The 24,323-nt window shown below is 44.6% G+C and overlaps 1 protein-coding gene across 2 annotated transcripts; it reads right to left on the minus strand.

Moving 5' to 3' along the window:
* Positions 1 to 8,540: 8,540 nt before the first annotated feature.
* Positions 8,541 to 16,362, minus strand: LOC125552273 (protein SPA, chloroplastic-like). Of its 2 annotated transcripts, XM_048715769.1 has the most exons (7): positions 16,067 to 16,218; positions 15,892 to 15,975; positions 15,681 to 15,732; positions 14,578 to 14,724; positions 13,268 to 14,189; positions 12,961 to 13,177; positions 8,541 to 8,985 (listed from the first exon to the last, which is right to left on the minus strand). In XM_048715769.1, the coding sequence occupies exons 5-7, from the start codon at positions 13,556 to 13,558 to the stop codon at positions 8,870 to 8,872; spliced, it is 624 nt and encodes a 207-aa protein (XP_048571726.1). In that variant the 5' UTR covers positions 13,559 to 14,189; positions 14,578 to 14,724; positions 15,681 to 15,732; positions 15,892 to 15,975; positions 16,067 to 16,218; the 3' UTR covers positions 8,541 to 8,869. The 2 variants fall into 2 exon arrangements, with proteins under 2 accessions (XP_048571726.1, XP_048571727.1); XM_048715770.1 differs by lacking the exons at positions 8,541 to 8,985; positions 12,961 to 13,177 and having other exon boundaries at positions 13,957 to 14,189; positions 14,578 to 14,734; positions 16,067 to 16,362.
* Between the last annotated feature and the right edge of the window lie 7,961 nt (positions 16,363 to 24,323).

Here is a 24,323-nt window from a genome sequence, read left to right on the forward strand (position 1 = left end):
GAATCTTTGCCCTAACCATTCTTATGTTGAGCATGTTATACTTCATATATTCTACCATGGAATTAATGATGAATCCAAGTCTACTCTTGATTTGAGTGCAGGTGGACGCTTTATGGCTTTAACTCTTGAAGAAGGGAGAACACTTTATTGAAAACATTATGATTGCTAAAGAGAAATGGAATATTGAGGAGCCAATGAAGCCATCTGGAAAAATATATCGTGTTGAAGACATGGAGTTTAAAAAGGCCACTCAAGAAAAAGGTAAACTTGTTGAACAAGTTATTAATGAAAAAGTGGATATATTTAGTATCTATCAGCAGGAAGACGAGCTCTGGGAGACGATGAATAAATTCAAGTTTCACTAAGACAACTTCAATAGGGACCTCCGAAGATGCATCCATCGTGATGAAAAGGCTATCGCTTATCTCTCTAAAGAGGTAGATGGGTTAAGTCATGCTTTGAAGAATCTCGATAAACATTCGCGCATGATAGAAACCCAATGCTTACAAATTTCTGAAGCCCAGTCTTTGATTCTTGCTCAACTTGATAAAGATAATCTTGTTTCTGCTAACGAAATTAAAACCGAAGTGGTAAAAGAACACATGACCCAAAAGGATCTGCATGGTACAAGAAGGAACAAGTAGCAAAGGGAAGAGATATTCAGATCCAAAACCAAGAAGATTGAGAACTCCTCTTTGGGGAAGAAGAACAGGAAGAACCGGTCCAACAAGATGCATAAGATAATGAAGCAGAAAGTGAAACTGATAAAGTAGATCTCGACGTAGAAACCGTCGATGGTGATAATAATAAAGAAGTAGTACCAGAAGCTGATAGAACCAAAGAACCAAGGGTGGAGAAAGAAACCAGACCACCCTATCCAACCAGGGAAGAAAATAGTCAGACTTTAACAAATCAAGAAAAAGGTAAAGATAAAGTTAAAACAAAGAAAACCCTTCCTTACCCTAAAGTTGTTAGACCACCTTCAAAGGATGCACTCTATTCATCCTTCTTACAAGCTATTGCGAATCTCAGAGTTTCTTTGCATGTGACTGATATATTGAAGATTCCCACTTTTGCTAAGTTCATGTGTGATATTGTTAACAATAAGAGAAGTATGAATCTTAAGGAACATGTGGCTATGATAACAAAGTACCCATTTGAGGATAAGGTGCTGGCAAAGCTAGGATCCCCAGGTATACCTACCATCTCTTGTTCAATTGGTAATCTAGCTATAAATAATGCTCTTTGTGATATTGAAGAAGGGGTCAGTATGATGCCCCTAGGTCTCTATCGCAAGTTGAATTTGGGAGAATGTCTTCTTACAGTATAACCTTGCAGATGGCCGATAAATATATGAAGAAGCCAATAGGACTGGCCGAAGATGTGCTTTTGAGATTGGATGGGCATATTATACCTACTGATTTTTATTATACTACTTGATATGCCTGAAGATAAAAAATTATATATTATTCCCGGGAGACCATTTCTTAATACCGCGGGTGCAACTTTGGATTGTATAGGAGGGAAAGTAACCATCAGGATTTATGATGAAGATATCGTGAGATATTTCCTGAAGAAATCCTGGAGGGAAGGAGAAGTATATTCGACCACCTAAGTGTGTATGTGTGGTAAGTAAGGAGAATCTTTGGCCACCAGAGACTTGAATCACTTCTGAGGCACGAGGTTGAGCTCAGCAACCTAAAAACCAACGCTTCATGGGAGGCAACCCATCATTTATTTAAAAAGAGTTTTTATTTTAGTTAGAATGCTCTCATGAAAGAACTAGGTAAATAACGTCCGAGAAAGTCTATTTTAATTTGTGTTGTAGGAGAAATATCTAAGAAAGGAGAAAAGAGGAAGATATCATAAAGAAAAAAGCAATAGAGTAAAAGATGGCTCAATCTACGAGCAGGCGAGCTTGCACGATCGCTCGCATAAGAAGATGGAGGCAAACGTCAAAAAGGTGCAGAGTGATCTACGATGTCTGATACGAGTTCAACAGCTCGTATAGAAGGTCGTATGGAACTCTGGAGGAGAAGTGCACAGAAGTTCAGAGTGATCGACGACATTTCATACGAGCATCAGCGCTCGCATGATTAGTCGTATGAAGCTCTGGCTAAAACGTACAAAAATAACAGGGCCAAGGACGGCCTATCATACGAGCATCAACACTCGCGTGATTAGTCGTATGAAGCTCTGCTAGAACGCGGTAAGTAAAATCATATATAGAGCAGCAATATAACGTATTTATTTGATCCTTCAACCGTTTCCCTGTTTGAGACAAGAGATGGTGCACAAAATAAGCATGCTCTTCTAATGATTTCCCATCAACTAAGCTAGATGGATTTTTAACACAAGCACAAATAGATCGAAGACGATCCAAATAGAAAGCTTCAGCAGTAAAGGATTTAAGTGGTTCCATATATTTATCTAGGATTAAGATAGCATGACTAGACAAGAAAATAAAACAAGCAAAAGAAAGTGTTTGTGCGAAGGCACCTGATTTGTTAGGTGAAGCCTCGCTGGCAACGATGCTAGAAATTTTTCTGCTACTCACGATAGAGTCGCTGGATTCCCCAAAGAAAAAGGGTGATGTAGCACATCAGCAGGAAGTATTTCCCTAACTTAAGAACCAAGGTTTATCAAACTAGTAGGAGTCAACACATGATTTTTTTAGCAGCACCTGCACACAAACAAAATAATTGCTTGCATCCAACAAAGGCAAGGGGGGCGTCACTCCCCTTGATCGCAATGGAAAAAGCGCGGGCGGGATCGGGTTGATTAGCGATGACATGGCGCTGCTGATGTGGATGCCTTGCATGTTGAGAGAAATCATATAGTGGGGAGCTCCTATTTAGATATAGTAGATTTCGCATAGTTATGATGATCATCCATGGTATAATAATTACATGTGCATTATATCTGTGACAAGTAGACCGTTAAGCTTACAGACGTCTACTACTATTACTCAACCTCAAGACCACTATCCAGGATGCATCTCAAAGTATTAAGTTCATACAAATAGAGTAATGCAATAAGCATGATGACATAATGTAGACATAATAAGATAAACTAATATGACCGACCCCCGTTGTTTTATCCTTAGTGACAACAACACAATACATGCCTTTTCCCTTTGTCACCGGTCAAGATCGCCGCAAGGTTGAACCCACTACTATGCACCACTCCCTCTGAAGATCTACTCATCCAATTGGCCAACTAAGACTTACAGATCAAAAATCATACATAGCTATAAAATTATGCATAAGAAAGGATTCAAGAGATTCAAAATAGTTCAATGAATAATCTGATCATAAACCCAAATTTCATCGGATCCCAACAAATACACCGCAAAAGGTTACATCGGATTGATCTTAGAGAAGATTATTGTACTGAAGATCAAGAGAGAGAGAGAGTCATCTAGCTACCGCTATGGACCCGTAGGTCCTATAGGAACTACTCACACATCATCACGGAGGCACCAAGGTTGATGAAGACAACCTCTCGAGTGATCACCCCTCCGACGGAGTACCAGAAAAGGGCTCCAGATGAAATCGCGGAAGGACAAAGGCTTGCGGCGCCGAAAGAATTGTTTTGGGTCTCATTCTGAGGGTTTCAGAATATATGTGAATTTACAGGCTAAGAATTAGGTCAATCGAAGCTACATAGGGCTCACAAGTCAAGGGGAGCGCCGACCTGGATTGTGGGGCCCACGTGGGTCTTATCGTCCTCCCCTGAAGCTTCTAGGATCTCTTATGTTAAAAAAATCGCCGTAAAGTTTTATTGTATTTGGACTTCGGTAGGTATGGTATTTCTGCGAAACAAAAAGCATGCAGAAAACATGAACTGACATGGGCATTAAATTAATAGGTTAGTCCATGAAAAAATATAAAATGTCATATAAAGCATACAAAAGTGATAATATAATAGCATTAAATAATAATAAAAATATAGATATGTTGGAGACGTATCACCCTTCTGCTCCCTCCATGGCCATCGCCCCACAGCACCCTGCCGCCGTCATCCAGGTCGCCACCTCCGCCCGTCCCGCGGCCCCAAAGAAGAAGAAACCAAAGAAGGAGCTATCACCGACGAACTCGCCCAAGAAACGACCAAGAGGAGAGGTCGGAGGGTCGCTGCTGCCGAGAGGAAAGTCGCCGCCCAGGCCGCCCTCATCGCCTCCGCCACACAACACAAGGCCATTGTTGGGGACAACGAGGCCCTCGTCACCAAGGCCACACAGGAAACAACGACACACACCCTCCTCATGCTAGGGTTTAGCCAACCCGCGCCGACCATTCTTTCCGCCCCGCCATGGTGCGGCGAGCACATGCTCGTCGGCCGTTCGCCATCAACAAGGCCAATCACTGAGCTCCTCCACAACACCGTAAACTTGCAGTCTTCATCCCGCGCACGAGCATGCTGTGACCCGCTCCTCCACGTTGTCGGATGACATCGTGATTGTGCAGGCCACCCCCACCCCACGGTCGACATCAACCTCAACGTCATGCCTGGATCCGGTGACGTCGGCCATTCGGCCCCCGGGATGCAAAAGAAGCAATCGCAGGTGATTCCTACGACCAACCTCCCCGATGCTCGCAGGCTGTTCGACGAACACCCGACCCGAGGTAGGCGCATCATCTACGTGGGACGTGGCCAAGCCTTCCACCCCGAGGGCCATGGCCAAGATTTTGACCCCGACAAGACCCAAAGCCAAGAGGATTGCAGCCAAGATGATAGTGACGAACACATTGGCGGCCACGACAACCAAGACCGACGACCAAGGCGATTCATTGCATGAAGACATCTATTGCGAATACGAAGAAGAGGGTGTTGACATTAAGGGAGAGCCATTGTTTATCGATGAGCTCACCCTAAGAGTCAATGCAAAAAGAGGAAGCAAAGCATTCACACGAGATCATACACCAAAGACGATGACAAGTTGATTTGCGAGAGTTGGAAGGAAATAGGGCAAGATCCAAAGACCGGTGCCGAGCAAAAGGTTTCATTTTAGGGGGAGAGTTCATGCGACCTTTCATGAACGTAGGAAGCTTCAGCCTATAAGTTTGCGAGCACCCATGGCATCAACTCAATCCAAAAGAGGTGGGGGTTTATGCAACAAGAATGCTACAAGTTTTGTGCCATGCTTGAGAGCGTTGAAGCGAGTCCTGTGAGTGGCCTAAGTGTGGGTGATTTGGTATGCACTTCTTCTCTTTGTTCCTATGCCATGTTCATGTTTGTTGCATTTTGTGTCATTCATTATTACACTGTGGCCTTCACTTTTATTCTGTAGGCATTCCAAACTGTGAAAGCCTTCAAGATCCAATATGTGAACAAGTTATTCACCCTCACCCATTGTTGGACGCTCATCAAAGAACGCCCCAAGTTCAAAGACCAATATGCCGCTCTAAAGAAGAATGGAGGGCCGACAACCGTCGTTGGGCATGAAGATGGATTGAAGCGGCCGAGGGGCAAGACCAACTCAAAGGTGGACGAGAAGCGTGATGCAACATCTTTCACCTTGCAAGAAAGTTTACAAGGCATGATGACCCCAAAGAAAGCAAGGGACGAGAGGAAGGGCAAGAAAAAGAATAACAAATGAAGGCCTACATGAAGCTACAAATGAAGAAGCTCAAGATGAAGGAGGCTGTCAAAAGGAGGAAGCTCGAGATCGAGGAGGCCGTCCAAATGAAGAAGCTCAAGATCGAGGCCACCAATGCAAACACCAAAGCAAAAGAGGTGGTGCTAGCTTTCATGACCGTGCACTTGAGCTAGATGTCCCCGAAAAGAAAAAGTTGGTTCAAGAAGAAGCAAAAGGAGATGCTCGAGCAAGATGATTGAGCAACCGCTAAGAGGAACATCATTTTGTATGCCGGCATGAACTAGTGTGCCGCGAGACATGAACTATGGCCGTTTTTTGTGCGCTGACAAATGTGCCGGCCGCTGACTTTGTTTGCCGGCGTGAAACTGTGAGGGTGATCATTTTATAGCCGCTGGCATGAAACTATGACTGCGAGGCCTAAATTTAAGTTTTCATTTCCTTTGCAAAAATTTCAGGCGGCCGGATGAACGGACACACGACCAGCATAAATGTAGAAACGGCCGGACGTAGTCTACCCAAATGAATAGAATCCGGACAATCCGGACATCTGTTTGGATCACCCGTTGGAGTTATCCATCCACAAACCATGAAAAAGCATATCACCTGCCGTGCGTCAGGGCTTTAAGAGGCTCTTAATTATAAAGTTTTAATCAAAGCCCAATTAGCTCCACCCAGTTAAAGAAGATGCAGTGATGATTCCTGCCAAAAAGAGATACCGTGATGATTTCCTCGCGTGCGAAGGCCCGAGGGAAGATCCCAAGCTCAAAGAGAGATCAGTGTGCTTCCTTTTGTGAAATGAAAGCGCTGCGGGAACTTTCTTTTGCAATATTCAATTGCGGGCAACCCAGCTTTATTGATCATGGATGCAATCTGCTTTGCGAGAGGGGGGCTCTCCCACTTACCATTGCTGGCTAGCTGCATAGCTTCCAACGGATAATGCTACGTACTTTAGCCAGAAAAGATGCTGATAAAGATTGCATGGCGTACAAAAAAGCTGAGAAAATGTTGTGGTATTTCCCTCAACCAATTCAAGGACACCTTGAGCTGGGCCCGAGAGGATCCTCCCGGTTCCACAGCACAGCGCAGAGCAAGGTTAAACCGGACTTTGGGTGCTGTCCTGCCGCCGAGTCGGACCAAAAACCTGGTGTTGGAGAAAAAATAATTCAACCGTCGATGGTCAGGGCTGTTATCGAACCCATGAGCAGTTTTTTTTAAGATATATAAAGGCAAAATGATTTCCGACAAACGCACAGTTTAATGTAAGAAACAATAAGAAGGAGAATAGGTCAGGTTTAAGGTTTTACCTGCAGCGTGTACTTGCGTTTGTGATCCTATCTAGTTATTCAACATGACTGATAGACACCGTTATATGTATTTTTTTGGAAAATGAGGCTTGCCCCCAGGCTCTGCATCTGAACAATGCATGCAACCATATTATTAAAAGTCTCAAAGTAGTACGAGTCAAAAGAATGTTACATCTCGCAAATGGAGCAAAGAACACATAAAAAGCTCAATACCACAACCGGTATGAATAAAATGACAAGATCCCTAGACTCCTATCTTGTTATGCGACCGCCATCCAAACCGGTTGAATATAGCCCGTGCTACCATCTTCCACTGGTTGCACCCAGTAATCAATGGCTTTCCGGAGTCCGTAGGAGTGAGTAAGGACCACGTACAGATCTATCCGTAGCTCTGAAGACACCGTTATATGTATGTAATCAACATGTTGTTTATGTGAGATGCGTTCGAATAACTCCAACCACGACAGTGTCATCCCGATGTCGTTACCTCTTCGGCGGTGTGTTCTTGCAGCTATACATTCCAACCAATGGCCAGGTTCGCAACATTGAGGTGTGTGTGCTCTTGAAGAAATTGCTGAGCTCGTATCTCAAGCAACCACGACGCCTGTCCCCAACATCATAAAACCCTGTGGATGTGAGGTCCTGAAGAGGCATATCTACTCGACGTGGTTCCGGGTGAATAGTCAATGATGACAGAGTCCGTGGAGATCACCCGCCTTCATGAAGGCATTGTTTGTTAGCCCTTGCCCTTGCCATTGGCGTGGGTCCTTGGTCTTCGCTGGCGGTGACAACGGGTCCGGTGATGGTGCCGTGCTATCGTCGTTTCACCCTCTGTCCTTCATGGGGTGCTTATGACGTTGATTCTTCGTCACTACTCATCCTCGGACCCCTCCCATGGCGGTGGAAGTGTTGTGATGACTTTCATGATCTCGCCACTATCTCGGTTGATCTTTGCCCTTCGGTGACCAGGATGCTCGCCCCACCTTGCCAAATGTTTTGGTTGTCTCTGTGGCAGAGCTTCCATTCAAGGTTCATGTTCATTGGTAGTCCCATGACTTGCACTACTCTTGTGTCATGCTCATGTAGTGGAGCTTGCGGTCAATGATAGTCGTTGATAGCATCTTCTCATTTATAGCAAGCGGGGATACCGATACCTACCCGGGTGTTCTGGAAATTTGGAAGTTCTTGGTATTATAATACCCTTCGTCGGTGCACCTCATTCGTGGTGATGATCGGTGTGTACGCCAACTGGGTCGTGCTTTGTCATTGGCACCCACTTCCCTCTTTTCTTCCTGCCCCATGTTTAATCTCTTGATTCCTGCATTGTGTGTTTGTTGTGACAATGTCATGTGTCAGATGGTCGACGGGGCTTCGTTGCTTGTGCGACTTTTCAGCCTGGTTTTCCTCATAAATAGGGTCCCTCTCTTAGGTTTTCAATCTGGTCTCCCTCGTAAATTGGATCTATCTTTTTTTTAAAATGATGTCAATTCAGGTGGAGAGCCCTCTCCCCGGCCTGACAGATTCAAAAAGAATAGGAAATCCTTCTATTACTTCATCAGATATTTATGTCCTACGATGCATTACTAGATTATCAAACACTTGCTAGGACAAACCAGATGTACCAGACAGTTTACTTTGTGCAAAGAATATTTTTTTGAACTGGGCATTACCCCTTTCCATTACTGCAACATAACGGAAATACAACAGTCCAAAGAAGGAGAAAAGGGGAAGCGAGTTCAACGCATCGCCGGGAAACCCACTGTGAGCACTCGCCATCGAGATTACTCACTGTGGGGCGAAAACCTGACGACACCATATCTCTGCAGCTAGGGACCAGGACCAAACAGCCCCAAAAGAGCACAAAACACAAGCTCGCAACAGTCGAGCAGAATAAGTTCAGTCCCACACAAGGGAGAGCAGCTCAAATATCAAGCTAAACCACAGGGACACATCTCCAGCAGAATCAACAGGTCGCCTCTTCACGGTTCGCAGCACAAATCCTCATCATCATCGACGCATTTTCCTTCAACATCTTCGCGCCGTCCCTCATGGCAGTCGTGTCATCCTGCTTCATCATTCCTGCCCAATAGCAAATTAAGGCACAGGTAGAGAAGATACATTCAAACGGGCTTGTAAGAGGTTTGAACTCAAAGGTGGCCTTGTTGCGACACGACCAGATCGCCCAACATATAGCAACGATTCCTGCTGTATAGAACTTTTCCCCCCAGGTAAGAATGTAAAACACCAAGAGTAGGCCTGCCAAATATTATCAGGGCATAAAGCAGTGCCAAACATACATGCCACTGTCCTCCAGGTTATCCTGGCAACAGGGCAAGCGAAGAACAAGTGCTGTGCGGTCTCTCTTCCTCCGCAAAAGAGCATTTTGGATTCCCTTTCCAACCACGATGTTTCATCACATCCCTAGTCAGGACAGCATCCTGAAAAAGTTGCCAGAGGAATATTTGAATTTTGAGAGGGATTCTGGCACTCCAAATCCATCTGTAGTCGCACCCAACAATATTCTTTTCCAGGAACGAGTACACCAATTTGGTGGTAAAAGAGGTTCTACCACCCAAGCCCCATTTGATCACATTAGAGGCATCTGAAACACACGCTTCCCTGGCCATATTACCAACCACGACCCATTGATCAAAAAGCTCACCATTTAGTCTCCTTCTAAAGAATGAGGAGGGATCAACATTTAAGCACTTATTAACAGTGCAATCAGGATAATTGCAGATCGAGAAAAGACGAGGGAACTGCTCAGCCAGAGGGATATTGTCCCCAATGGGGTCAATCCATAGCCTAGCAATGTTTCCCGATTGAACAATTACTCTCCTCCCTGCCATATAAAGATTTTTCACCTTCATGACCGCTTTCCAGCATGGTGAGTCATTGCACTTCATTTTAATGTCAGCCACAGTAGCCCTACTGAAATATTTAGCTTTCACAATATCCTGCCATAAGCCGGATTTAGTTTCTAACTTCCACCACCATTTAGTAAGCAGGCTAAGGTTCTGCTTATGCAAATCTTTCACACCCAGCCCTCCTTTATTCTTGGATCTACAAATTCTAGTCCACTTAACAAGGTAATACCGTTTCTTATTCTGGGTCACATGCCAAAAGAATCTCCTTCTACATTTATCAATCCTGGCCAGTATAGTTTTAGAAAGAAGGAACATAGACATATAATAAAAAGCAATGCTAGAAATGTTAGCATTGAGCAGCGTTAAACGTCCCCCAGATGAGGCATTGCCCCACAGGCCAGAGTCACATCTCTTAATGAATCTGGACTCTAAAAAGTCCCAGTCAGCAACTCGCAAAGAAGAAAAGGTCACTGGCACCCCCAGATATTTCATGGGAAAGTGCCCTATTTGACAATCGAACATATCAACATATGCTTTAAGAATATCGTCACCCCCCCTACACACAGGATCTCACTTTTCTGGAAATTGATTTTGAGCCCAGACATGAGCTCAAAAATGTATAACAACAACTTCATGTTCACAGCTTTTTCCAGATCATGATCAATGCACAAGACCGTGTCATCTGCATATTGCAATATGGCCACTCCCTTTTCAACAAGGTCCGGAGCGAGCCCAACAACTAAATTATTCTTCTGTGCCTGCAGCACCATTTTACACAGGCACTCAGCAGCAATATTAAAAAGGAAGGGTGACACCGGATCCCCCTGTCTAACCCCTTTAAAGCTCTTGAAATATGGCCCCACAACGTTGTTCAACTTCACACTAACTGTGCCATCAACCAAAACACTTTTAATCCACCCACACCATGTGGGACCAAACCCTCTCATCTCGAGACATTCCAAAAGAAAGTCCCAATTCACTTTGTCATACGCTTTCTCGAAATCAAGCTTAATGACAATGCCCACCTTCTTCTTGATGTAAGTATGATGCAGAATTTCATGCAAAGATAATACTCCATCCATGATATTTCTATGCTTGACAAATGCATTTTGGTGTCTACTAAATAGCTTATCAGCAAAGGGGGTCACCCTGTTATCCAGCACCTTAGTTATCAACTTATAGGGACATCTAAGCAGGCAGATCGGCCTGAACTGCTGAATCTTATTGGCCCCGTTGATTTTAGGCAGTAAAGTAATAATGCCATAGTTCAATCTACAGACATCAAGTTCCCCAACATGAAAGGCAGTAAACAGTCTCATGATATCGCTCTTCACTATCTCCCAGCAATGCTGGTAAAATTCAGCGGGGATATTATCCGGGCCAGGGGCCCTGTTACTTTTCATGGAAAACAAGGCTCTCTTCACTTCTTCCTCTGTGAAAGGTTTATTAAGAATCTCGTTGTCCAGCTCATCGAGCTTTTCTTCTGCCCCCCAAATATCCGGGTCAAGGTGGAATATGTTTCCCTGAGTCGGCCCAAAAAGATTTTTGTAAAAATCAGTGGCATGCTCCAGCAGTTTCTCAGTCCCCTCAATCACCGTACTCCCAGCATGAAGCAAATGTATAGTGTTTTTCCGCTTATTACCGTTAGCAATTTTTTTGGTAATAAGCGGTGTTGCGATCCCCCCGACCAGCCATCTTTCATTAGATTGCTGCAGCAGAAAAAGCTCCTCATTGACAAGAATTTCATTCATCTCCACAAGGAGATCAGTCCTCCTACAAAATAGTTCATGGTCTATCTCCCCCTCCTCTTCTATTTTCTCAATGAAAGCAAGTTCTTCTCTAATCTCCTGCTTCCTTTTCTTTTCATGACCGAACTTATTCGATCCCCAGCCTTTGAAAAACTTCTTAAATCTTTTTAACTTGATATTTAGAATATCAACAGGATTGGTGGCATTCACGTTCTGATTCCAGATTTTGCTAACTAGAGGAAGAAATTCCTCAGATTTTAGCCAGCTTATTTCAAATCTGAACTCTCTTTTTTGTGGGGCTCTGATAACATGGTTATCAGAGTACAATAAGAGAGCATTGTGATCAGAAATCTCCCTAACGAGTTTCTTCATGCTAACCATAGGAAACATCTCCTCCCACTCATTACTCATAAGAACACGGTCCAATTTCTCCAAGGTCGGATGAGCTTGGTTATTAGACCAAGTGTACGCCCCCCACTCATATAAATCTCCCTCAAACACATAGTGTTAATGATTGAGTTGAACAGGTCAGAATGTGCTGTTCGACGCCATCTTTTATTCTTTTCTCCACTATGTCTGAGGATATTGAAGTCTCCCCCAATCAATAAAGGAGTTTGAATATGGCAACAGAAATCGGCCAATTCACTAAGAAAATCACTTTTATCCCCCTCATGGGCTGCTCCATAGACACTACAGAGAGTCCAGATCTTTTTCATACTAATATCATAAAGAGATACCTGGAGAATGAACCTGCCTTTTCTCCAAGCAACTACTTCAAACTTCTCCTTCCGAACCCCACATAGGATACCTCCAGCCTTGCCAATTGAGGGGATCCACTCCCACTCAAACAAGTTGTGAGGGTCGAGCTTTCTAAAATAACTAACCAAAAAATTCTTCTTCAACGTTTCTTGCAAACAAAGAAAGTCAAGAGAATGGTCCTTAATCATATGGGACAGGCAGGTTCTCATTCCTTTCTTTCCTGCCCCCTGCAATTCCAAAATAGACCTATCATTTGTATCTTTTCCCCTTTCGCCCTCTTCTGGTGGCCCTGGTATTATGGACAGGGCTGCCAGCCTGTGTTCTTTCCACAGGATTTTTTTGACTTCTAGTAATGGGCTTGGAAGTAGCCACTTTCACTTTAGGGCATTTCCTTTTCCTAGACTGGACCAAGGTAAATTGCTCTTCCATGTCCTCTTCCCCATCCCCCAGTCAGTACTAACAGGGGTTTGGTCTCCCTTACCAGTAGTGATATAAATCATTTCTTCCTCTACCCTCACATTTTGACCCCTCTCTGTTTTGGACATTCCCCCCCTGACTATTTCAAGTTCTCTAATAATATCCACATTAGAGAAGTTATTGTCAGGGAAAGCTACCCCCATTTTCACAGCACAGTTCAGGATTAGCTAGTGCATCAAAGGAGTTATGGTTAGCTGAATTACCTTCAAAATTTCTCTTCTTGGAAATGGCAACAGCTCTCTCTTGCATTCTTCCCTCCATATTCTGCAAGTTCCTCAAGCTAAACCTCTGAACCTCTTCAGATAAAAGGGGAGGGGTAGGAATCACCTCTCCCACATCCTCAGAAGGGGAGGCAGGAAACTGTACCAGATAATCTGATTTCTCCAACTTGGAAAGGTCCTCTCCCTCAAGTTCCACCACCTGTTCATAATCCATAGCCACATTTAAATGAGCTATATCATCATGGGGCATAACAGCAACATGTGAACATGTATCAACATTTTTTTCTACCTGAATCTCATCAACATTATGCTTGGTGTCATCAACACCTAGCATTGCCTGAGAGGCCTGCGCTTTTTCTTTGTTATATGCCTCCACAGCCATGGTTTCAATTAACAGTGTGTTATCTTCTGATTCCTCAGATTCCATGCTTTCTCCTTCTTTCTCATCGACAGGGTTCTCGTCCCCATCACCACCATTTTTACTGTATCCATCATTTTTTCCTTTGTGTCCAGACTTAGGGTCATGCTTGCCCCATGTGGATGTTCTCACAAAAGGGGATTTGTTAACATCCGCCTCCATCTGCACTTCTCTTTTCTCTCTTTCTGGATCACGAACCAACACCTTCTCGATTTCATAGAAAAAACCAAAGAAGTGCGTACCCAACACTGCCTCAGCAACCCCAGGGAGCTCGTCCACGTTGCGACATATTCATGTACACGTAAGTTTTACAAGGGATGACCTGTGGTCTTAGGTCAACACTGCCCTCACTGTGCTCAGAAGCCCTCAATTTGGTTTCCACTATTGTGTTACATCCACTAACCAATTGGCTGAAAAGTTGACATCCTAAAGATTGTGGCATATAACTTGGCTGCTCCACAATATAAGCACCAACGCAATGCAGAGTCATCTTCTATCTTCTAGTACATTGGAAAGAACACGCTATGTGACATATATTGAAAATGTTCAACAAGAAAATATCATCTTTGCCCACTGAGGGACAGTCATTTTCAGACATCAAAAGAGTGTGCATGTACATCCATACATATTTACCAAAAAGGGAGAGGAATATAATACAACACAAAACAATCATATCATTCCTGATGGACACATCGTCACCAAGTATTCAGCATCATCCTTAGATCAGATTCCTCACCTTACCGTCGTTAGCTCGTAACGAAAAAATCTTCAGTCATCATCATCCTTGAACTCCCTGGTTAGTCAACCAAATAAACAGACCATCAGACATCTCCTTTGTTCAAGGTACATCCATTTATTCGGAATGTCGCCACTTGGCCAAAATGTTTGGGCATAAGAAACGGGTATATTCAATACTCCTGTTATCAAGGGCATAAAAGGCAAGGTCCCGGCATGACAGGTTCCTATACAATATGAAAAACACTATGGGCCATCTGTAGCTAAGTAATTTTGTCATCTCTACATGAAAGATCCACATTATGATGGCTTCAAGTAATTTTTATGTGTTAAGCATGCTTTCATTTTGGTAATTCAATAGTACCACTCTGAAGTTGTTAAATAAACTAGCATGGTGTTATTCCACAGACAAACATATATGAAAGCATTAGAGAACAACCCATTACCTGCGATCAAGATAGCGTGGCTGAATGCCACTACCTTGGCATGTGGTACATGTCAATGAGCCAATGCCATCGCAGTTGACACACTTTGATACTTCAGATTCACCATTGCCAATTACTACAGTAACAGTCCCTGCTCCGGTGCAAAACCTGCATACCTCTGGAAAATCAACGATTTCTTTTCAACATTCTGATCTACTAGATGCTGACACAGAGAAAAAGGAAAAGAATAATGTGTGCGGCATGCACCATGAAGTCATCATTTGATTTTGCTATGGCTAGTCATCCTCTTCCGGTTTAAGGGAATAGTCTAATTAAGTTGTTGAAACTCACAAAGAGAACTTTTGATTCTTTTTTATCTAAGGATTCCACTATTTCAGACAGGAGAAGGCTTGTCATTTGACATCATACTCTTTTAACATCATCAGCTTCGTTGCTTAACGCCTTGTGCAATCAAACAAATAGTCGAAGAAATATCAAAATTCCTTTATTAAGTTTGACGACTGAATTCTCCCAATGCCACCCGGTTCTATTGCCACATCAAATTAAGAACTAGCTGGAAAGTGGAAACACCATGTGGTCGAGGAAGAGAAGGTTGTGTTATATATAAAGCACCACAGATTATTCTGCCTGACATGGAAGATGCCACATATGGTTGAACCAAGTTACTATTGGATATAGTGTTTTGCAAAAAATAAATTGATTTTTTTTCAAGAAACAGGCCGCAGCCCAATTCCATTTCACTGAGTGAAACAATGAATACATCAGTTCAATTATTCAGTTATAACATAGGTGCAAAACAAAAATTATTCAGTTAACATCCACCGTACAAGGCACGAAAGACCTAGATGCAACGCCTAACATCTGAAAAGGTCATTCCAGCTAAAACAAGACTACCAAAATGGAGAGCAAATATAATGCAAACTAAACTAATCGGTTGTTACATCTTATATGGAAATTTCCTATCAAACTCAAACTTTAACGCTTCCAAAATCCAACAGTTCGTCTCATTGTACATGTAGTGTACCATGGCATTGGAACGAACATATTAAAATTTTGAAGAGCGGACCAAATTAGGACATCAATCGAAGGGCATAATCACATACGCGCGCCGGAGCCGCTGCAGGGGAAGCACGGCTGGTTGTTGTCTCTCTTCGCCTGCATTGGAGAAAATCAAAATCACATTTTGCATCAATGCAAGGGCATGGTCTAGGCTCTTTCAGTTTCAGTCAACATGTTTCTAGAAAAAATGCTACTCCTAATCTTACTTCAGCAAACTTAATTGTCCAAATACCATTCTTGCTTAAGAAAACTTACGGAATTATCAATTTGATTCTCGTAGAAAATCGGGATGCCTATCCCGGCGGCGACGCTGACGACGCCGACAGTTATGGCCACGACCTGAAGCCACCAAGAAACCGCTCGTTAAAACTCGGCAGGAAATCTAGTGGCAACCTCCATAGAACGGGCGTTGTAGCCTTTTTGGGCGCACCGTGTTCTGGTCGAACTCGATGGCCTGGATGCGTGGGTACCGCGCGCCGGGTCTCCGCCGCCGCGGGAGCGCCGCCATGGTGGCGGGCGAGCATGGCGTGGAGGAGAGGAAGGAGTACTGGGTGGTGGTGAGTCGGGAGGAGGTGGTGGCCATGGCCATAGACGCGTCGCCCGTTGGACGCTGCTGCTTCAGATGCCTGGGCAAGCAGGCACGGTGATCATGGGTAGCCGCAGCAGGACACAACGCCACACTTCTCACCCCTTGCGGGCACTGGTGGCCAGGGCTTGGTCTTCTCGGATATGGGCATTATCCATTCTGGAAGTTTGCGAGCCTCACAACTCTCTACCCTTGGATTGGAGGCAGGCCAGTTGGGTCGCTGATCAAGCTGCTGAGGACCGAGCTGGTAATGTGACCATCCAACGGTGAAGAGTGCTCGTCAGAAAATATGGCACATCCGCACATGGTGGCCAGCTCGATTAGTTTCAGATTTGATAAAGAACAGAAAGATCAATCTAAGAGCATCTCCAACAACAGCTGTATAATTGGGGCATTAAACTGGTAGTACGTGGGTTCTTTCGGTGTGCCGGAGCACAGGCCTCCGGCGAACAATGTACGGTAGTGTGGGACTCAGTTTGCACCCCAAAGTGGGCTGGTGGCCTCGGCACTCCGAACATGAAGTGGCTTAATATAGCGATGCAGGCTAGATGGCCGTAACTACAACGCACCGATCCTACAAGGCCATGGGCGGAGTTCCAAATCAACGTGCCTGAGGAATCAAAGCAACTTTTTAGGGCGGCGGCTCACTGCACAATTGGTGATAGGAACAATGCTCTATTCTGGGAGGACAGATGGCTGAATGGCCGAAGGGTACAAGAGGTGGCGCCGAACATATATGCCCTAATCAAATCCCGGGTGCGCTCTAGCTGCACTGTTAGCCATGCATTGATGGACGGCGGCTAGACTACCGGTGTTGGGCCGGAATTGACAGCCCCAATGTTGCAGGAATACCTAAACTTGTGGACTGAGACAACGCGGGTGCAGCTGAACCCTGATGTACGCGACTCCATAGCTTGGTCCTGGGAGAAGGACGGGTGCTTCTTGACGAGGACATCATACGCAGCGAGATTCTGGGGCAGAGAGGTGGCCTCGACGGGTGAGTTCACTTGGAGATCCAAGGCCCCACTTCAATGCCGTTTTTTTCCGCATGCTTGCCCTACAGAACAGATGTTGGACATCCGACCAACTGGCTCGTCGTGGACTGGACCACCAAGAGCAGTGCCCTTTTTGCCACCAGGAAGAAGAAACCATAAACCATCTACTCCTCTATTGCGTGTTTGCCAGGGGAGTCTGGACAGTAGTATGTGGAGTGGTGGGCAAGCCGGAGTGGGCTTCGAGAAGGGGTGAGTTTATTTTGCAATGGTGCGCCGGTAAGTGTGGGACGGGAAGAGCCAAGACGGATGCCAGGGCGATCCTAACCCTCGTACATAGTCTGGGAAATGCGGAAGCACCGCAAGGCCTTGTGTTCGACGGCGCGACCCCATCCATGAACCATGTTATCCTCAAAATTGAGGCCGAGGGAAGAGCGTGAAAGCAAGCGGGGATACTCAAGGGGGACGTTAACACCTTCCTTGGGGAGTTAGTAGTGTGGGATAGTATGAGTAGTTAGCATCGATACAATAGTGTGTCGCATGGAGTTGGTGTTCATGTTGTGTAATATGTAACATCAACATGGAGGGGCTCTCTACCCCTACTTTCTTCTTTAATATATAGTACGTGTAGAAAAAAAACTGTCATTTCAAAGTTGTTGATGGAGATGTTATTCAAAATGGAGGCCATATTGATTAGCTAGTGGCCTTGGCCAAAGTGAGTGGTCTTTTTTCTTTGAATGGCCAACCGGGGGTGGATATCCCCACCTGAATATATTTGTATTGAATTTGCCTAGAAGCCACACAGCTCCATACAAGACAGGTTCAAGTGAACCAAAGTACACATGGAAAACAAGAGAGGAGACACAACTAAAACACACACACACACACACACACACAGGCGAACCCCAGAAGACCCGCCGAGGAAGGGCACATAAGGAGAAGAAGGCCTCTAGACAACACCAAGCGGTGTTGTTGCCAGGCCTCGATAAGCCCAACCACCAACAATTCGAAGCCGGAATCACCACCACCACCGACCGCCATCACTAATCTCATCAGCACAACCAACTGATGAGTGCTATTTTTACGCTCATCACACCTAAGATTAAACCGGTTTATTTCACAAAAACTAATATATCCACTTCCATATTGCTACTAATGACTAATGAATGCAAAGGATTCCACAAACCTATCTTTATTTAGTTTCCATAGGAAATGGGGCTAAACGTGGACAAAATCAAGCACATAAATGGAAAGGAGTAAAAAGAAGAGGAGAGCCTAGGTGGGAAGCGCAAGAAGACTCCAGAGCACAAGAAAGCGCCTCATACGAGCGCATGCGCTCGTATGAGCTACCAACGGTGCCCCTGATCTAACCCAACAAATATCATGAAGGGGCCAACACCAAAAAGAGAAGAGAACATTGCAGAAACCTTCATCTTCGTCATCCACAACAACCCTAGCCTCCACCATTTCCCGTCTCCATAGCCACAACCATCACCATAACACTCATCCAAATTAGCCATACTTTGTAATTGTGTATCGCATCCGACAACTATTGTAAGACATATTATCAATCAATCAACCTTCTTGATGTGTTCTTGAAGGAAATATGCCCTAGAGGAAATAATAAAGTTGTTATTTATATTTCCTTATATCATGATAATATTAATGCTAGAATTGTATTAACCAGAAACTTAGTACATGTGTGAATACATAGACAAACTGAGTGTCCCTAGTATGCCTCTACTTGACTAGCTCGTTAATCAAAGATGGTTAAGTTTCCTAGCCATAGACATGTGTTGTCATTTGATGAACGAGATCACATCATTAGAGAATGATGTGATGGACAAAACCCATTCGTTAGCTTAGCACTATGACCGTTTAGTTTATTGCTATTGCTTTCTTCATGACTTATACATGTTCCTATGACTATGAGATTATGTAACTCCTGATACCGCAGGAACACTTAGTGTCATGGAATTGTCACGGCAGATGTCCTTGTTGAAAGGACTTAGTCATGAGGCCAACACATCTATGTGGTAGCTTGGGAGGGGTTGAGTGGAATCGAGAGACGCAACACACAAGACAAGGATTAGACAGCTTCGGGCCCCGGGAAACATCATCCGGTAATAGCCCTACATGCTGTTTGTGGCTAGGTCCCATTATGCTCATGAGGGAGTCGCCGCATAAGCCGGCTCCCCTTTTAGTTGTGTCTAGCCTTAGTCATTATTTTCTGTCCCTCTTGGGGTGCCCTGCCCCTCCTTATATATGTTGAAGGGGTAGGTTACGTGACTAGTCCTAGCAGGATTAGGATTACTCTATTACAAGTGGAGTCCTAGTATTGCTTCCTTTGTAGGAGAATATTCCTTATGCCTTTCCTCTTAAGCCGGCCCACCATAACATGAGACGGCCTTCTGGGCCTTGGGCCTTGTCCTCTATCTGACCCGCCGTAGAGGCCATCAGTGAGTCGCCAGGCTCGTGAGTCGTCAGTCCAATAAGCCGCTAGACTCGTGACCCACCAATCCTCCAGCGGGTTACCAATAAAACGCCAAGTCCGGCCGGGTCCTACTGCGGGGTATGTCCCCGACATTAGCCCTCAGTTTAATTTGGATTTATCCATGTTAAATTGATCCTGCAAAATAACGCAAGAACAAATTTGACAGGTTGTGCTCCGGGTTAAATATTCTTGTAAGCCGGCACCTGAACATCCTTAAATCCTTCTTCTAGAAAATCCGTGTCAATAAGCCAACTTCATAATCAATTTGCTGACGTTGGTTTATCACAGAGAAAAAATGTGAAGAATAATTCATTTGACTCAGCTCCCAATGCTTAAAAATATTGGTCTTGAAATACTCATCTGATCTTGAGCCGGCTTCAAAATGTAGATCTTGCCACTTTGAAGAAATCCATGATGTTCATCTCAGTCTCTAGTAAAGACTAAATACTCCATATATGTAGCCCCCAAGTGCCGGGTTATCATGCTTGCAGCAACCTGGGACTTGTAATTGCCTTATGCTCATAAAAACTTCAACCAGTGTAGCCCCCAAGGGCCGGGTCATTATGCAATAATGAGCAGGGACTTTGTAGATATGATTATGTAGACTTGAACAGCAACTAGTAGCCCCCAAGGGCCGGCTTAGTAAGATAATACTAAGCTGGGACTTTATATATACTTCATTGAAAATAATATCATATGATGTAATCCTCTCCATGGGGCTCGAACCCACATCCATATGGTTAAGAGCTTTGTACTCTTCCAACTAAGTAGACGGGCAAAACTAAAAGAGGAGAGAAGAGAGGGGTTGAGCGGAATCGATAGATGCAACACACAAGACAATAATATCATATGATGTAATCCTCTCCATGGGGCTCGAACCCACATCCATATGGTTAAGAGCTTTGTACTCTTCCAACTAAGTAGACGGGCAAAACTAAAAGAGGAGAGAAGAGAGGGGTTGAGCGGAATCGATAGATGCAACACACAAGACAATAATATCATATGATGTAATCCTCTCCATGGGGCTCGAACCCACATCCATATGGTTAAGAGCTTTGTACTCTTCCAACTAAGTAGACGGGCAAAACTAAAAGAGGAGAGAAGAGAGGGGTTGAGCGGAATCGATAGATACAACACACAAGACAAGGATTTAGACAGCTTCGGGCCCTGGGAAACAACATCCGGTAATAGCCCTACATGCTGTTTGTGGCTAGGTCTCATTATGCTCATGAGGGATTCGCCGCATAAGCCGGCTCCCCTTTTAGTTGTGTCTAGCCTTAGCCATTATTTTCTATCCCTCTTGGGGTGCCCTGCCCCTCCTTATATATGTTGAAGGGGCGGGTTACATGACTAGTCCTAGTAGGATTAGGATTACTCTATTACAAGTGGAGTCCTAGTCTTCCTTCCTTTGTAGGAGAATATTCCTTATGCCTTTCCTCTTAAGCTGGCCCACCATAACATGAGCCGGGCTTCTGGGCCTTGGGCCTTGTCCTCTATCTGACCCGACTTAGAGGCCACCAGTGAGTCGCCAGGCTCGTGAGTCGTCAGTCCAATAAGCCGCCAGACTCGTGACCCACCAATCCTCCAGCGGGTTACCGATAAAACGCCAAGTTCGGCCGGGTCATATATCCGGCAGGGTCCTACTGCGGGGTATATCCCCGACACTTAGTGTGCTATCAAACGTCACAACGTAACTGGGTGATTATAAAGATACTCTACAGGTGTCTCCGATGGTGTTTGTTGAGTTGGCATAGATTGAGATTAGGATTTGTCACTCTGATTGTCGGAGAGGTATCTCTGGGCCCTCTCGGTAATGCACATCACTATAAGCCTTGCAAGCAATGTGACTAATGAGTTAGTTGTGGGATGATGCATTACGGAACGAGTAAAGAGACTTGCCTGTAACGTGATTGAACTAGGTATGGTGATACCGATGATCGAATCTCGGGCAAGTAACATACCGATGACAAAGGGAACAACGTATGTTGTTATGCGGTTTGACCGATAAAGATCTTCGTAGAATATGTAGGAACCAATATGAGCATCCATATTCTGCTATTGGTTATTGACCAGAGATGTGTCTCGGTCATGTCTACATAGTTCTCGAACCCGTAGGGTCCACACGCTTAACGTTCGATGACGATTCATATTATGAGTTTATGTGTTTTGATGTACCGAAGGTTGTTCAGAGTCCCGGATGAGATCACGGACATGACGAGGAGTCTCGAAATGGTCAAGACATAAATATTGATATATTGGAAGGTTCTATTTGGACACCGGAATGGTTCTGAAGTGTATCAGGTATTTTCCGGAGTACCGGGAGGTTACCGGAACCCCCCGGGGGATTAATGGGCCACAATGGGCCTTAGTGGAGAAGAGAGAGGGCCGACCAGAGGTGGCGTGCACCCCCTTGCCCAGTCCTAATTGGACAAGGGGAAGGGGGTGCCCCCCTCCTTCCTTCTCTTCTCTCCTTTTTCCCTTCTTCTCCTTCTTGGACTAGGAAAGGGGGGAAACCTACTCCTACTAGGAGTAGGAATTCCCCCCTTGGGCGCACCCCTTGTGGCCAGCCCTCCTCCTCCTGCCCTCCTTTATATATGGGGGAGGGGGGCACCCCATAGACACACAAGTTGATCTTTAGCCGTGTGCGGTGCCCCCCTCCACAGTTTTCCACCTCAATAATATTGTCGTAGTGCTTAGGCGAAGCCCTGCGTCGGTAACTTCACCATCACCGTCACCATCCCGTCGTGCTGACAAAATTCTCCCTCGGCCTCAGCTGGATCAAGAGTACGAGGGACATCACCGAGGTGAACGTGTGCAGATTGCAGAGGTGCCATGCATTCAGTACTTGATCGGTTGGATCGCGAAAATGTTCGACTACATCAACCGTGTTACTAAACGCTTCCACTTTCGGTCTACGAGGGTACGTAGACACACTCTCCTCGCTCGTTGCTATGCTTCTCCTAGATAGATCTTGCGTGATCATAGGCAAAATTTTGAAATAGTACGTTCCCCAACAGCGATATCAGAGCCAGGTCTATGCGTAGATGTTATATGCACGAGTAGAACACAAAGGGTTGTGGGCGATAATAGTTACACTGCTTACCAGCATGTCATACTTTGGTTCGACGGTATTGTTGGATGAAGCGGCCCAGACCGACATTACATGACCGCGTTCATGAGACTGGTTCTACCATCGTGCTTCGCACACAAGTGGCTAGTGGGTGTCTGTTTCTCCAACTTTAGTTGAATCGAGTGTGACTAGGCCCGGTCCTTGTTGAAGGTTAAAACAACACACTTGACCAAAAATCATTGTGGTTTTGATGCGTAGGTAAGAACGATTCTTGCTAGAAGCCCGTAGAAGCCACGTAAAACTTGCAACAACAAAGTAGAGGACGTCTAACTTGTTTTTGCAGGGCTTGCTGTGATGGGATATGGTCAAGACGTGATGATATATAAATTGTTGTATGAGATGATCATGTTTTGTAACCGTTATCGGCAACTCGCAGGAGCCATATGGTTGTCGCTTTATTGTATGAAATGCAATCGCCGTTTAATTGCTTTATTTTATCTCTGAGCGGTAGCGATAGTCGTAGAAGCAATAGTTGGCGAGACGACAATGATGCTTCGGTGGAGATCAAGGTGTCAAGCTGGTGACGATGGTGATCATGACGGTGCTTTGGAGATGGAGATCAAAGGCACAAGATGATGATGGACATATCATATCACTTATATTGATTGCATGTGATGTTTATCCTTTATGCATCTTATTTTGCTTAGTACGGCGGTAGCATTATAAGATGATCTCTCACTAAATTTCAAGGTACAAGTGTTCTCCCTGAGTATGCACCGTTGCTTCAGTTCGTCGTGCCGAGACACCACGTGATGATTGGGTGTGATAAGCTCTACGTTCACATACAACGGGTGCAAGCCAGTTTTGCACACGCAGAATACTCGGGTTAAACTTGATGAGCCTAGCACATGCAGATATGGCCTCGGAACACTAAGACCGAAAGGTCGAGCGTGAATCATATAGTAGATATGATCAACATAGTGTTGTTCACCATTGAAAACTACTCCATCTCATGTGATGATCGGACATGGTTTAGTTGATATGGATCACGTGATCACTTAGATGATTAGAGGGATGTCTATCTAAGTGGGAGTTCTTAAGTAATATGATTAATTGAACTTTAATTTATCATGAACTTAGTACCTGATAGTATTTTGCATGTCTATGTTCTTGTAGATAAATGGCCCGTGCTACTGTTCCATTGAATTTTAATGCATTCCTAGAGAAAGCTAAGTTGAAAGATGATGGTAGCAACTACACGGACTGGGTCCGTAACTTGAGGATTATCCTCATTGCTGCACAGAAGAATTACGTCCTAGAAGCACCACTAGGTGCCAAACCCGCTGCAGGAGCAGCTCCAGGTGTTATGAATATCTGGCAGAGCAAAGCTGATGACTGCTCGATAGTTCAGTGTGCCATGCTTTACGGCTTAGAACTGGGACTTCAATGACATTTTGAACGTCATGGAGCATATGAGATGTTCCAGGAGTTGAAGTTAATATTTCAAGCAAATGCCCGGATTTAGAGATATGAAGTCTCCAATAA

Source organism: Triticum urartu, chromosome 4 (genome assembly GCF_003073215.2).
Source record: "Triticum urartu cultivar G1812 chromosome 4, Tu2.1, whole genome shotgun sequence".
Taxonomy (NCBI): Eukaryota; Viridiplantae; Streptophyta; class Magnoliopsida; order Poales; family Poaceae; genus Triticum; species Triticum urartu.